General features: G+C 40.8%; 1 protein-coding gene across 1 annotated transcript in view; it reads left to right on the forward strand.

The window, feature by feature from the left end:
- Positions 1 to 6,039, forward strand: part of BICC1 (BicC family RNA binding protein 1) — a 112,525-nt gene extending 106,486 nt beyond the window's left edge. The window contains exons 20-21 of the mRNA XM_080402696.1: positions 1,448 to 1,547; positions 3,109 to 6,039. Coding sequence (XP_080258822.1) covers positions 1,448 to 1,547; positions 3,109 to 3,239 — 231 coding nt within the window. The 3' untranslated portion in view covers positions 3,240 to 6,039. The remainder of the gene's footprint in view (positions 1 to 1,447; positions 1,548 to 3,108) is intronic.
- The last annotated feature ends 10,331 nt before the right edge of the window (positions 6,040 to 16,370 follow it).

The raw sequence follows: 16,370 nt of genomic DNA on the forward strand, positions 1-16,370 counted from the left end.
ACAGCTGGATTTGGCATCTTACTGTGTTCTGGACCCATGGTCTGCTTTGCATCTTTATGCACCAGTTGTTGGTCTTGGATTTGCACCTGCATGATTTCTCCTAATAGACCACACCAAGTGGATTCTTGCACAGATTGCCATGTCATTACGAGAACCTTGTCTGTGTTCACGAAGACCAAACTCCAAGAGAACCTTCCATTCATGTTGCATGAGTTGCTGTGGTGTACCAATACTTAGCTTTAGATTTGCTTCCGTGAGAGGAAAACTGCACATAGCAAGGGAACATTCCAGTGTGTACTACATTATTCCAGGGGTAGACATGAGGCAAATTTCTACCTTCTCCTCTTCACTAAGTCACTCGTGTGTGTGCACTCACAGAATCATCCTGAGTCCACTGAAGCCTCTTGCTGCTGTCTCAGCCCACAAGCAGCTGGATCTGCTGCGTTGCCTGCCAGAATTTCTTGCCTCCCTCCAATCATGCAGTTTAAGTGCTGCAGGAGAATTTTATTCCTGTGCACAAAAGTGCGTAGGAATTGGCTGCACCTGAGCTAATGAACTCTTTTTGGATCGCAAAGCACTGGCAGGTATAGGATAGACACTGGCATGGGTTTGCCTGTAAACCAGTTTGAAAGTGGCCAGGTTAGTCCTCAATCTGAACAAATAAATCCAGCTGTGCCTCAGTTCTGTGTACAGCTCCTCAGGTCCATCTCCCCTGTACTTCCATGCATGTTAATAATAGTCATATTATCCCATCACTAATCCTTTCTTGTTATCATAGCCACTCTCCTAAAAAGGAGAGATGGCTGTGTTGGTTTCTAACACTAAAGATGGATTTTGTTTGATGGGTAGGTTTTTGTTTTGGCTTTTCTTACCTCAGTTGCTGATGAGGGGTGAGATGGGCCAAGTAGTTTGGCCAGAGTGAAAACTAAACAATTTGCCACTATGTTTCTTTGAATTGTATTGGGAGCAAAAAAATCCATAAATATACATGGTTGCATCCACTTTGGAATGCTGGGATGTACTCTGTGCTTTAATTCAAATGTGTTACCAATAGTTGAGCAATCATCTTCTGCTAACCTCCTACAGTCTGAGGCACCTGCTATATCTACAAACACATAATACCTGACTGTTCCCAAGTACATTGTAGCAATTGTGGTAAATACTCAAAATCCCAAGAGTCACAAATAAATAAGATTATTTGATCTTCTGTGCTCTTCTGAAACTGCTCATTTTTTAGCTTTTGTCAGAAATGCAGAGTAGCAAATTGAGCACCTGTGTGAAGAAGCCATTGGAAAGCAAAGATTGCTGTTTACATGCAAATAGGTTGGCAGAGTAGCTGTAAAATGCAGTAAGAAAAAAATTGTGAAGCTATTCTGAACCACATTCATGGCTTAATACTTTGGGGGAGAGACTTGTTTTGCATAATTTTCCTGTTTCTTTTTACTAGATTGATCTGCAGACATTCCTTACTCTTACTGATCAAGATCTGAAAGAGTTAGGAATTACCACTTTTGGTGCCAGAAGAAAAATGCTGCTTGCAATCTCAGGTAAATAACACAGATTATCACTTGTTGATTTTAAGTATTGTTTGTATCCTTCTCCAGTTGTGTGTTTAGGGTTGACAAAGGATCTTGGGAAGACTGAAAAGGAAGAATCTAGTACCCATAGGTCATACTGGCCTGCCCCTCAGAAGAGGCAGTTAAAACTAGCCTTTATAGAGCTTGCACGTTACCAAGTAAGATGTCAGTCGCATAATACTGTTGCCCCCCTGTAAAGTTGGAGCTTGGTAAAATGTTTGCTTCCCAGCAGACACTGAACTTTCTTTTATGCCCAAAACTGTGGGTCCTAGAAGCTCTGGGATTACAGACTCTGCAGAGTCTGAACCGGCACTACATACCAGTCAGAAATGGTACCAGACAGAAAATCGGTTCCCTGTCCTCTACTTTATTGCTTAGCAGAGCAGTCATTATACTGGGAAAAACTTTCTGGCTTTTGGAAGGACTTTGGTTTTGTTTGGGGTTTTTTTTGTTTAAGATTTGTTGGGGATTTTCCCAAGGCCAATTGTTTCTGCAGAATGCATAGGTTTTAAAAGAAGCAGCAACTCTTATTTGGAATTTTTCCAACCCACTTTACTTAAAAGGTCGTTTTATAGCCTCCATGCAGAAAGATGAAGGCCAAATGTGATTTCTTACAATTTGTTGTAGTAGTAACTAGATTTTTTTCTAATTGTAATAAGTAGCATGAGATTTCATATTATAGTAGTGCTCTGTCATCATTGCCTAGACAGTGAATGTGTATCAGAGGAAGAGTTTTCTTCAAATGTTTCATTCTAACACTAGATCATTTTTCTCCTGATTGCATCTCTTCTACTGATGCCATTAGCGAATGTTTTAATGCATTTAAAATGGTGGCATAAAGAGTGTAGAGATGCAGTGTACTTCACTCAGTAGCAGTCACGAAAATTTATGTAAATCTTTCAGTGATTTGTATCTACCGTGAAGTTTGTTTACAGGAATAGAAAAGTGGGGAAAGGAAAAACATTTTGGATGAGCAGTTGCTAATACAAACTTAGAGTGCATGTTTGAATGAGATGAGCATCTGTTTTTTCTAAAAGTCCTTGTTAAAATATTGCTTCAGTGTTGTGTTTAAAATAATTTGCATTGAGAAATGATCAAGATGCTAACAAGCTTTTTGTCCTCTCAGTTTACGTTGCATGGTAGTGCTGCAGCCGTACATTCTGTTTGCATCTACCTTCAGGAAGACTGCAGCCTTTTGAGTATTGTAACATAACCTTTTAAAAGCATTTTAGCTATGTCAATTTGATCTAAATCAGTGTTGCAGAACATTATCTGCTCCACGCTGTATCAAAGCCGAATAAGAATTGCACCAAATAAATGCCTGCATCCCAAGCATCCCCTCTTAACCTGTTGCTCTTGCTATCCTCCTGTTGAACTGTTAAATTGAATAACTACCTCAAAGACGCTTTCCATTCATACTGTTCTGTCTAAAGTATTTTTGTTCTGCCTAAAAAGTTTTGCCTTCGGTTTAGATGAAAATACTGAAATTAATTTCTGATGAGAAAATTGGTTTTGTGTATGACCTTTATAGAACTGAATAAAAACCGAAGAAAGCTCTTTGACCCATCAAACATCCGTGCCTCATTCCTGGAAGGTGGAGCTAGTGGAAGACTGCCGCGTCAGTATCATTCGGACATTGCTAGTGTCAGTGGTCGCTGGTAGCAGCAAGTTGTGGCTCAGTCAGCTGTAAAGATGGACATGGCAATCCTGTGGACAGCCTTCACTGCACACCACCCTCTGCACTTTGGGAGTTTGGGTGTCAAGGACCAAAGCATTTTGTCTGCACAATACTGTGCCAAAAAACAGAGAAAACACTTTTTTTTTTTTCCTGTTGTCTTTCAAAACACCAAATGTGGGTTACGTTTTACTCATGTAGATTGGACAGAATTTGCAATAATAATAATAATAATATAGGATTCTTTGTTTAGTATTTTATTACCTATAACTATAATGTATGCACTGAATTTTTACTTTGTTGAATGAAGGAAGACTGAAGAGCTGGGATGCCAGAGAGCATAGATTTTGGTTTTATCAAGATGGATTTTTCTGGTACTGCTTAAAATAATTATTGAGGTCTTTCTGCACTTTACATGTTCTGATTTCTTGTCCTGTGGAAATTTATTTCTTTCATTTCCATATCAATTTTTATATTGGCACTAATCAAATTTTTTCAGGTGTTCCTGCATTAAGTCACATCTCACTATAATGGTACTAGAATCTGGTTCTTGAGCAGATTTTTCCTTCTCTCTCTGTCTCCCTGGTAGTTATCTGAACTGAGTTTTTTTCAAAATCAAGCCACCTGGTAGTGGACCAGTCCTTTCACGCTCTTACGAAGCAGTCTAATGCTGCTTGCAATACTACTCGCTCACTGTAACAGATGCAATGAAAGACCAAAATGGACCTTGTGGTATTAACCCTTTGCAGTCATATTTAACTGCTGCCTGTTACGCTAAAACTGTTTTTAATGGTTGTCTCAAAGTAAAGGGCTACTTTTAGTACCCTGCCACTAAAGGACACTTATTTATATCAGACTTTTATTTTTAGATTCTGTACACCTACAATACCTAACAGATTAAACTGATCTACTGCAGATTTATGGTAGAGAATGAAAGGTATTCATCAAAGTCAAGCTCTGGGCTGTCAGTTTGATTAAACAGACAACTAATCTAACTTGACAAGACAGCACTGTTGCCATGTGATAAATGACGCATATTACTTACATGACTATGCATGCAGCAATTAAACGACCTACATAAAATAGGTGTAATAACATCTGTTTTGTTCAGTCTAGATTTGTAATTGTCAGCTGCAGAAGTGTTTAAAACTCTGGAGATGAACTATTTCTGAAACAAGTTATGTTCAACAGAAAGAGTCCATGTTGTAAGTGGCTAGAGCTAACTATGGCGTTCTTATACTGTGAAAGTCAAAAAAATTTGGCAATATTACTCCTCTGTCCTTACAGATGTCTTGTTATGGGTTTATGAAGGGTTTTGATATAATGAAGGAGTTCATAAAGTGCCTCTTTCTGCAATGCAATATGAAATTTCCAAGCGTTGATTTGTTGAAAAGCATTCCCATAAGAAAATGTTGTGAATTACCTCTACTGTAATATAATTATTTCTGTTCAATGTACAAGCCTTTTGAGATGGACATAAACCACTGTCAAGTGCTCTTAACAGGAGGCATTAGAATAACATTTACAGTAGTTGGTTTTTATGCAAAAATGGGTGAGAAATATTTTGACACTTTCCTTGGATAATTCTTTCTTTTATGGTGAGAATACAAAGTGATGTATAGAGAAATTTGCACACACAAAGGGAATTTAAAGAAACCGTTACTTGAGGGCATAGATGATTGAGCAATAATGTAGTTTTGTTGCGGTTAGCAAAAAATAACTGCTCAGTACTAATTTCAGCCATATCTGCTTAATGGTGTATAGCTGGGTGACTTCCCCTGTAGATCAAGTAGCAGTTACCTTCCTCTGGTTTTAAAATTGTATTACAGATCTGAATGATATAAAACTGCATCTTGTATGCACGCAGTTGTTCACGTCAAAGTTACTGTGCTCAAATGCCAGAAGTTGGTATCCACATATCTGAGATATTTGTGTGTATGTGTGTTACACGGGCAAGAGCAACGTCATGGAAACCCTTGTGGAAGCCACACCTTATAACTCTATAACTATTTACACTTGTGCTTATTTCTAAGCATGTAGATAGTTCCATTCACATGGACTATTTACGTGCTTACAGATAAGCTGCCATTTAAACGTTTGCAATTGCAAGACCAGTGTTTAAAAATCAAATTGTATTCAGTCATGTTAATTTTATAAAATATTTTTTATGAAATAAATATTCAGCAACACTTTGTATGGAATTTTCTGCAACCCTTTCTTGCTTATTTTGCCTAAACTTAAAGCATCAAAAAACCTTTACACTCTTAGATTATTTTTTTTTTTAGTCTTTCATAAGTACATACTATGTATCTAGACAGTACTATACTGGAAACTGATTTTATTACGGTATTAAGTTGATGTGGTCTTCTGCTGAGCAGTGCTTGTATCATCTACACCAAAGTGAAGAATTTCCCATTAACAATGTTGTCTTTCAACAGGGCTTCACACACACAAAAAAACCAAAACACACTGGAAGAAAAAGATTTCTCACTTATTTGATTCCACAAAGGGAATATGACAGTACAGTGTACCGTATTGTTAGTGTTATATTATGCACAAATATTTGACTTGCTACATAAAAATGTTAGTTTAAAATCTGTGCCTTAATAGTGACCAGTTATCTGTAAATATAGAGCAGATACAGATTGTATTTTTGTGGGTTTTGTCCTTTTAGTGATTTTAAAAAAAAAAAAAAATAAAAGATGAAATTAAAACATTAAAAATGGGAATTTTCAAAACCAATCAGTGTTGCATAAAATAAATTTATATAACTCCCTTGTATTCTGATCGGTTAATGAAGTATTTTTTTATATACAACCCGTTCCAGGGATGCTTGCTTGTTAATAAAATATAAAAAGCAGTATATGACATAATTGCAACATGTTTCTTTCACATGCTAATGCTCCATGTGTTGTACTGTTCTTTTTATATCACATGCAGTGTGTTTGTCTGACTTTTAAATGAGAACACTTCTTTGAGATACATCTCCTAAACACCTTTCATATTAATTTTTGTCTCTGGTTCAATTCATAACAGGTATTAATGGTTTGGCTTACATGAGTTTTATTCTTTCTTTGGTCTTCCCGTTTTAATGGCTATATATGTTCTGGCCTGGTCAGCAGGGTATTGTATGCGCACTTTCACGATGGTCATTATATTATCACTTCTAGTGTAGAAGTGGGGAAAACCGACAGGGATTCTTTATTTGGGATGCTGGCTGTGCAGCCAGTCAGAATCTAGCGAGAGGCATAGCTTTCACACTGAGGTAATATGTACAAATCGTTACATCAGTCTTGTCTGTCTGCTTGACATGTAGTGATACAAGTTTCGTATTATTTATTCAGTGCATTCAGGCATTTAATTATTCCAGCCTGATGTGTTTTTCTGTGTTAACTATTTTATACGCATAGGTCTCCACTTAAATTTCAGTTTTACTGGCTCACTGACCTTTTAAAAATAGGTGAGGGACTTTTCTGAATACCTACTGAGAATTGTAGATGTGGGAACAATTCTGGGAAGGAAACAGATCACCAGAATCTTCTGTTGAGGGCAACTGAGGGGTGTGGTGCTGAGTACCAACTCACAAGGCATTGGCATGAACTGAGTGGAGATTACACAGACAGGTGGACTTGCAAATTGCACAGCATTTCTGATGCCTGAGGAATAGTGAGCTGCAGGGCTCTGAACCAAGACAGTTTCCTTTGTGGACCATTTGTTTGGGAATATTGCTTCCAACAGACTGTGATGTGGCTTCAGTCAGCAGAGTGGTAAAGATGGTGTGGGAAAGAGGAGGAATGGTGATGGAGCATCAGAGCTAGGTGGCCGCTCTGCTTGTGTGAGCAGTGTTCCCAGCAGCTGGCGTGGCACAGCGTGAACAGGGCTGCCCCTGAATAAAGAGGCCTCACTGTCCGGGTGTTCATCACCTCTCTCTGCTACCAGGCGGAAGAGCAAAATGTGATTTCCAGTCTGAAGAGGAAGATGTCTACTAAGAAATGTTGCCAGTACAGAAAACAGATGGATTCTCCAAGCTGTGTAAAGGTTAAAAGCGAGACCTCTGTCCCCACTCCAATCAAACACTTGGTGGAGGATACTTTTTTTTCCAAAGCCCTGGGAAACATGGTTACAGAAGGTATACAAGTACTATCGCAGGCTGGTCAGGAAAGGTGTGGTAGGCAAGGATATTCAGAAACTTGTGCTTGTAATGTGAAGCTAAGAAGTATTTGATTCCAGACAAGTCTGGACGCTGCTGGAGCGACCTTTTATCCTTCAAGAACTGGCTTGCTTTGTGTCCCAGACATCTGAGCAAAAGAAAAGCTTGGCTGTTATTTGGAGTTGCTGCAGAGTTCTTGAGGATTTGTGAAGATGGAAAAACAAATGGACTTCAAAAAACTTTGCAGTGTGCATAATTGGTGTCTACAATGTTTTTGACAGCTTATCTGAAATTAGAGAACTGTAAGGACATGCAGGCAGCTAGGGAAAGTTTACAGACTTCTTGAAAGGGTTAAAAGATAAGTGAGCCCTAACTTTGAATTAGGGGTAGTTGTAAGTGAGGAATATGTTGTAACCTGAAAAGCACACAAACTTAGGCTTTTGGTATAAAATGCCTTTATTCTTCTTAAATTTTCTTAATTTTCTTTAAAAAAAAATATTAAAAAAAAAAAAGAGGCATTTCTATATCTGAAAACTAAACCCAGAAATTACAAGAGGCCTTTTGCAGGAGATCGCCATTGTATTAAGGGAGGTTTGGGGTTTTTTCTTGGTTTGCTGTGCTGCAGATGGACAGAAGATTTTTTATAGTGTTACTAATTTTAGTATTTTACATGATGCCATGAATCAACAGAGCAAATTTATAAATGAAAATTAAATAGCACAACAGTCATATTTGCCAATTTTGAATATTGACACAGCTAATGGTTAAGATTATTTTTTTCCTCTTACTTTGTCTTTAATAGTGTACTTTCTTCAGATTCAAGTGTTAATAAACTGCTCATTGTAATAGGGTTTAGCAAAACAATGATAAGGAAGAGCAAAAACAATTAACTTGTACCTTCTCATCAGAAAACAAGTTCTCAGCCTTGAAGGAAAAAAAAATGTTGCAAACTCTCAAGCACAACAATTCTTGTTATTGTTTTTGGGGATTTTGTTTTTTTGTGGTTTTTTTCTTTTTTTTTTTTTTTCTTAAATACTCCAGGAAATACTTTCTGAAATTCTTGGAATTACATGTAAGTTTATTTACAGTGTATTGTTTTGTTATTGCCAGTACTCTTTAGAATATCTCGACCTATAATTGAGTGTTCTACGAAAGTTTTGTGACATTGAGTTGAATAAGAGTAAAGATACTTGATCACAAAGCTGCAGAACCTTATGCACTAGCCAAAGCATCATCTAGTGTCAAGTTCTTCCACTGTTCTAAGGAGTAAGATTTATGTAAAATTTGCTCTGCTGAGAAATGCAGAATGATTCCAGATGTTTGACAAAAATATGAAGAAAGATTAATACATTGTGATGGAAATTATCTGCTTTGTGCCAAAACTGTGTTGCAACTTCATGGAAACTAACAGATGGAAAAAGCAAAACATAATATGAGAAAGAGAAGCAATTATATAATGAAGTAAGAATTTGTCACTTCTAACAATGAGTAATGAATGTTTTAGAAAATAGTGTTGCCACTAACATAATAACCCTAGGACCCTGCACTGATATGGATGTTTTTACACTTTTTTGCTATGCTAAAAATCAGTTTGTCATCTATAAAGGACAGAAGATTTGAAGATTTGAATCTTGCTGGATGTTTTTGCTGATTGACTGGATACCAGGCAAAAAATTAATTCCCATGCAAAAAATGAATTCCCAAATGCAGTTTATTATCCTACACTATAATAAAGGAAAACAGCATGCAATATGATAAAAGGAAACAGTACTAGTTACTATGCACAATATGATACGAGAGCAATAGGAGCAAAGCATCAGATCATTACTGTAACTTGTTACATAGCCTAAGAAGAGGCTAGATTACCAATTCCCACCTTAACATCAGCCAGACCCGCTCTGGCTGGGAAGCCCTGCTGCAGCCGGCACCAGCAGTCTCTTGGTAGCTGGTGGATGAGGCTTCTGGCCCAGTCCCAGAGCTTGCCTGCCTTTATGCTTATTGAAAGACAAAAGTAGCGTACACACCTCATGTATGTAAACTTTTAAGTTTAGGCTAAGTGCAGGTGTGCACACCCTGGGGACAGGGGCCAGGCACCGGAGCATGGTGGAGTTAGCATCATGACATAGCGGCACACAATGTTGTCTGGATGTTCCTGCTCATGTCTTGCTTGTTCGGGGTGCTCAAGACAAGTAACACCTGCTCATTAAAGTTGTCCTTGAGCTACCTGAGCTTGCTGTCCAAGTTAAGTGATCCCTAATTAAAGACAAAGACTTTTTCATAATCAGTAATCATTTTAACAAATTTTCACTATCATGTTACATGTTGAATGTACTAAGGGAAAAGGAAGATGGAACGCAAGAAATTACTCCATTTTAAAGCAAAAGAAAATTAAAGTTCAGGTACAACAAAATATTCAGCACTTTTTCCTCCAGCAGGAGTCTTTCCACCACGCAGCGAACAGGTTCTGGTTTCTCAAGAGTAAGCCTTTGCGTTCGTGCCAAAGCTTACCTCTGTGAAGTTGCTATTGCATGGTACCAAAAAGATCCTTACTCTGAAATAGCTTGAATGCAGCATTAGATGCTTAGCAATGATAGTTAAGTAATAAAAACGCTGATTCTTTTGGTACTGAAAGGTATTTTTTATGTAGTTCAGCATCCAGAAATCAGTGCCAACAGAGCTAATGTGGTGAGGCAAAGTTGTTGATGAGTTTGAGTCTTGCTTGGAAACTGGATGAGACACAACTAGCTGAGGAATCCCTATGGACCAAGATATTTTTGTGCAGCTAGATTATAATTATTTTTGTCCTAGCAGTATTTCTCCTTGCACCAAACGGTGACAATAGCCAGCAAGCTGGAATGCTGAAGGCATCTATCATGTAGGAAGGCTCTTCCTGAGCGTGCCTCCAGCACTGGCTTATCTTCCATCTTCACTAAAAGTGGTTGCAGATGCTCCACTGTTGACTCAGTACTTTTTTTCCATTATAATTTTGGAGTCCAGATGCTAGAAAGGGCTAATTTTAAATTTTACATGCAGTTTCATGAGCTTTTTGCTTCCACCAGCACAACATTCACTTCTTTTCCTAGGAGTGATTAATGTGGAGAGTATCCAGAACTGCTTGTGTGGATGAGCTTTGAAGGATTTTTCTTTTTTTGAAGGGACTTAGAAGTCATGACTGAAGACTGGAAATAACAGTCCTGGCACTGCTGCCTGTCTTGGCTGCTGGTGGTGTCTGCTCACCTCTCCGAGATCTTGGCTCTCCCATACTTGGCTCGAGTTACTGCTCTCTTCTGGTGAGCAGTCAAGTTTCAAACAAGTACTAGTGGGAAGTTGTGAAGCATTTTAAATGTTCAGGCAGTTTTGTGTCTGACTTGAACTATGACAGTGAAAGTGCAGATGCTTATGGTCGTCGGCCAGTGTGAGGAATTAAATTTGTAAGCACAATATAAACAGTACATTGTGATTACAAAGCCAGTTTAGATGAGGATGTAATTTCTTCAGATGGGTGGTTGTTCATTAAGAATAAGTGAAAGAAGCACTTGTTTGATTCATTTTTTTTTTATACATTCGTAGAAAGGAACATCTGTCCTTTTGCACGGTGAAACTACTACGATTTAAAAATGATTAAGCAAAGTGATTCTACAGGGCACTTCCTGTAACCAATAATAAATACATAAATATTCATGGATACAAGGATGCTTTAATGTCTATTTTCTCTTTAACAATAGTTATGAGAGTACAACAGCACATCTCTTTGTTCCCATCTGTCAGTGATATTTCTGCTGAAGCCAATATATCCACGTTCTTCAGCTGAATGTTAATAGGTGGTTATTCTCTGTGCTGGAATTGCTGAAGAGATAATGAAACCTCAAAACCAGAACTGCTTATGATCTAGTTCCTAGTGCATCTTCTCATTATGTAAACATGTTGGGAAGTACAAGAGAATTTCTGGATTGAACAGAAGATGTGTTGGTCTTCTGATAACTTTGAAAGCCAGTATTTTCAAGTCCACTCTGCTTAATTCAGGTCCTCTCTCTGCTTAATCATTACATGACAATTTTGTAAGCTTCAACATGTTTTGTATCTGGTTCGGTTTGTCAAAACCCTTTCAAGTGTTCATTTATTCATGATTTTATATTATTATGTGATCCATTATAAAAATTGGCATTAAATACTATATGAAAATGCATTGTCTTTTCAAGGCTGTACTAGAAACTAAATATTAGAGGGTTTTTGTATTCTTGGTCTATTTTGGGTTTAAGTGAAATCTTTAGATGCTTCAGAATTTGTGTGTATGTTTAAAAACCCAGAATGTTATGACTGAGATTCTGTCCCTTCCACCTTCCTTGCCAAAACCAGATAACAGTCAGTGTTTCATCTTAAAGCATTATTTTTTTTTTTAATCTGATTGAGATTTTCCAAGCTCACAAAATTTGGCAGGAGGCAAATCAAGTCCTTTATAGTTCCTGAAGACAAATAATTTTCTGATAAAAATTCTGGTGTGTTTTCAAGTGCTATTCAACATGGGACGTGTGCAGAAATATCAAAAAGATGTTGAAAGCTTTCTTGCTTGACCTCTAACTCTTCACCAGGTCAGCTTTTCTTTCTGCTTGAATCTAGCGAAATTGTTCTGTGTTTAAGCACAGGAAAGAAATCCACAGTAGAGCAATACTTCCTTCCTTTGTGCATACTGTGATCTTGCCTACATTTTCTGAAAGCAAGTTTTTCAGACTTCTAGACCTGGTAATATATCGTAAGAAATGTCTCGTTGCTACACTTGCACCTACTTGGAGATGAGAAGTTTGTGTTCCATGATGAACAGGCTCTGAATTTGTGTACTCGAGGGAACTAATTTATGCCCGCATTTCATGCTCAAGCATGAAAAGGTGGAACTCCAAGATAGTATAAATTTTCAGGTCGTCTGTTTCCCATAAAAGCTGTCTCTTGCTAAGCTGCTTCTGTGAAAGTAGAGTTCTTTCAATTCCTGTTAAATGAACTGTTAGGTAGTTATTTGTCAAAACAAATGTTATGGTCTATCTCCAGGCAGCTACTCAAGTCTGCATAAAAGTGAGTTTTACTCCATGGGGTCCCATGACTGAGACCAATAGTGGCAAATGCTTGCTTAATAATTTATTTTCCTTTTTCAGCATTCACAACTTTCATTATGTAATAACCTAATGAAGAACTCGTCCAGCACAATTTTCTTCTTATTTGCAAGGTATTGTATTGCCATGTTATAAACAAAGTGAGGAGTTTGATGGTCAAAGATTAATGTGAACAGCTATTAGACAAACTGGACAAAATTGTCCATATTTAACTTGGAAGAGTCGCTGCAACAGGTCTTGAAAGAACAGAAAACATTGCAAATCTTTGCTTTGCCATTGCTGGTTAACTGGAGTGGTAATAATTAATGGTAAGAGGAGGAAACCATCTGTGTGGTGCACTGTGCGTTTTCAGGAGCTTTATCTCAAGTAAGAATAGATAAAGGGAGCATCTTCTTGGAACTGTGACGTACCTTTTAAGAAACCACCAAATCGCTGCTCTGAAGAGAGAGAGATAAAGTTTCATGGATGTTTTTATTACCTCATCATTAAGTACTGAGCTTATTTTTTATAAATGTGTGCTCGTATCTCTGAGAAAGTCGTTGAGATTTTTCAATTAACAAAAAAACCCACTTTTTTTTTTTTTTTTCATTTCCAGTAATTTGCCAATCTTTAGCCAGGGTTTGGATGGGCAGTTTCCCATCTAAATAAAAAGTCTAACCTTAGTTTAAATCTAGACAGAATCGTATTTCCAGCCACTATTTAACATTTGTCATATAAATTAAATGAAATCATACCTCAGATTTCCACAAGGAGTTCCTTAGGTTGCAATCAAGTCATGCTTTGATTTTTGTCCCTGTGAATTAGCTAGATGGAGTTCCACGTATGCTTTTACTGACAGCTTTTGGACCTCTGTAACCTGTTCTCCACCCTTTCCACGGGCTGCCGCTTAGCTCTTCAGCAGCCCTCCTGAGATGGGAGCACCAGCCATGGACACATCATTCCTGTGCAGCACGGGCAGCACCTGAGAGTGGCACAGGGATACTTTATCCTGATTTGAGTGGTGGGGCAGCCTGGATGATCCATTCAGTGCCTGGATGATTGCTTCAGCGTGCTCCTTTTCAGCCCTCAACCCTTCTGACCATTGAGCTTGGTTGAAAACTGAAATAGTCTCTTGCTTTCGGTGGGCTTGGGGTGGGGGTTTTCCTCCATTATTTCATCTGTGAAAGAAAAGCGGGTTTAGTTTTGTTTGGGTTTTGTTTTGTTTTTACAAAGAGGCAAAATCTAGGACGCCGCTGCTGCTTTGCCGCCGTGCGGGTGCTCCCACCCCGCTCCGTGCCGCGCTGCTGCCCCTGCCCGGCTGCGGGGCCCGCGGCTCCCAGCAGTGCCCCGGGCAGCGGGGGCTCACTGAGGGTGGGGGTCCCACGGCACCCCCCGGACCGGCAGAGGGGGGAACAGGAGCTGGTTTTTCAGGAGCCGCTCAGCCAGCTCTGAGCGCAGCGTTGCGGGGTACTTGTGGCGGCGCGGGAGGAGCTCTTCCCCCAGCGCCGCTGGCAGCTCCTGCTCGGCTGATTTACCTTCCCCTCGCTGCTCGCCCCTTTCGCTGCTTTGAGATAACGCCCGGGTGGCAGCCCCGAGCTGGGTACCGCACAGGGCGCTGCTGTGTGCAGGTTTTATTGCTGTGACCGGCACGAAGCGCCCAGGCGCAGCCTGAGCCCCGGTGGTGGGCGCCCAGGGGTCGGGTGCCCGTCCCGCCGCGCTCCCGCCTCAGCGGGGACTATAAGGTGAGGAAGCTCTCAGGTGGAGAGAAGGACAGGCACATCCCTTACCGATGGCTGTCACAGGCGAAACAGGCTCAGCTTGGGGAAAATTAACTTAATTTCTTGACAATTAAGATACGTTTGGATGGTGAGAAACAAAGACAAATTAACGTCTTTTCCCCACTTCAGCCTCTCCGCTCCCTGTGGCTTGGGCAGCATTTTCCCGCCTTTGGCCTCGTGCGCCGAGGCCCCGGCTGAGGGGCTCAGGGGGCTGCCGGGCCCCGCTGTGTCCCCCCGGGGCAGCCCCCACCTCTCCTCACAGGCTCCTCGCCCTGTCCCTTGGCAGGGGTTGGGAGCTGCCCTGGCCAGCGCCAACTTGGGAGGTGGGGCCACCTTCAACCTGCGCCTTCGGCCACCTTCCCCCTCACCTCAGCGCCTGCAGGGCGGGAACTGAGGCTGGTTGTGCTGGTTTAACACACAAAGGTAAGGGTGTCCCAGCTGCCCGGAGCCATTGGGGAGCGATGGTTTTGGTGCACTGGAGGGGCTACTGGTGAGCCACCCTGGGCCCAAGTGGGGGCCATTGCTGGTGACCGGCTGCCCCAGGCCCAGGTGGAGGCCATCGCTGGTGACCGGCTGCCCCAGGCCCAGGTGGAGGCCATCGCTGGTGACTGGCTGCCCCAGGCCCAGGTGGAGGCTATTGCTGGTGAGGAGCTGCCCCATGCCCAGGTGGGAGCCACTGCTGGTGACCGGCTGCCTCAGGCCCAGGTGGTGGCTGTTGCTGGTGAGGGGCTGCCCCCAGAGCCCCTCCTTCCCCAGGTGCTGGCCATATCAGGGTAGGATGGTGCCCCTCAGCACTGTGCTTTGGGGTTGCGGGTGCTGTGTGAAGCAGATGCCTTTGTTGTCACAAATTCCTGCCAGAGTTACCCAGAAAGGATGAACGGTAGCCTGTGGAGCAGTGCATGGGGAGCACTCATAAAGGTAAGTTCTCTTTTAAAATCTTGTAGAAGAAACAAGTTGATTGCAAAGCTGCTTGTGTTACAGCTGTGACCAGGTAGCATGTCCCCTCTCTTTGCTCTCTGTTGTGTATATGGTAGAGTGCTTCATAGCAGGGGCTTGGCTCTGCTGTCCCTGTAGGTAATGTGTTGTCTGTGTGCTGGGTTGTCCTAAGAGCCTTCAGTGTCTGGCTGCACGGCTGAGTATCAATGCCTGTATTTGGACTACAGGAGGATTTTGGAGGGTGCTTTAGTCTCCAGGTTCTGGTTTGTTCTTTTTTAAAAAAATGCTTCTTTGTAGCCAGGCATGTTTTGAATTGCATATCTAGCCTTATCTAGGGCTTGGTTTGTCAGATGTGGGTGTAAATACTTACATTAAATCAAAACGTAGCACCCCGAGGAGGGGCCCCTCCACTGCTACATGCTTGGACTCTAGCTCTGAGTGCTGCATGGGCAGAGACAATGTGTTTCCGTGTATGACACTCCATGTTATTAAACTGCGTTCCAGTGCGATAAATTGTGTGATGAATTTTGGGATTTTCTTTGGCAGAGAATCCCACATTATCCACGCAGGTCAAAAGTAATCTATATGAGTTTATAAAACATGAGTTTGCAAGAAATAAGTTTGGGGTAGACTGTTGAATGTGTTTAGTTAATTAATAGCCATACAAATCTGACCTTGTATCTTTATTCCTTAATCTGTGCTGTTTTGTTGTTTGTGTGAATACAAGAGCAATCAAAAAGCAGTCATGATGCAAATTAGTAATGTTTTTAAACATGTGATAAAGGAATAGTTTTCCGTGTAGAGTCACCGATATTTTTGTGAGGCATGGGAGTAAAGGCAATAGCAGATGGCAAAAATTTCCAGCAACAGGCAGTGTGACATCTAAGCAGAGCTTTCCCAACACCCCTGCTGTGGCAGCAGATGGAGAGATTGGCAAGTAGGAGGGACACTACTTTTATAGTGTGCAGTGCTTCGAAAGACGGGCTTTGCTGGGTGAGCCGGGGTTGGCAGAGTTGAATGTGCTGTGGCAGCCAGGGCCAAGGGAAGAGTAACAAATGCTGGGAAAGGGGGTGCCAAAGGCACCGCAAAAATGTAGCAAAACTCCTAATGGTGTTTTGAGGTTTTCCTTGCTTTTGACCTTTCATGACTTTTTCCAAGGCAAAATACCAGAAT

The sequence above is a fragment of the Falco punctatus genome, assembly GCF_963210335.1.
Source record: "Falco punctatus genome assembly, chromosome: 9".
Classification (NCBI taxonomy): domain Eukaryota; kingdom Metazoa; phylum Chordata; class Aves; order Falconiformes; family Falconidae; genus Falco; species Falco punctatus.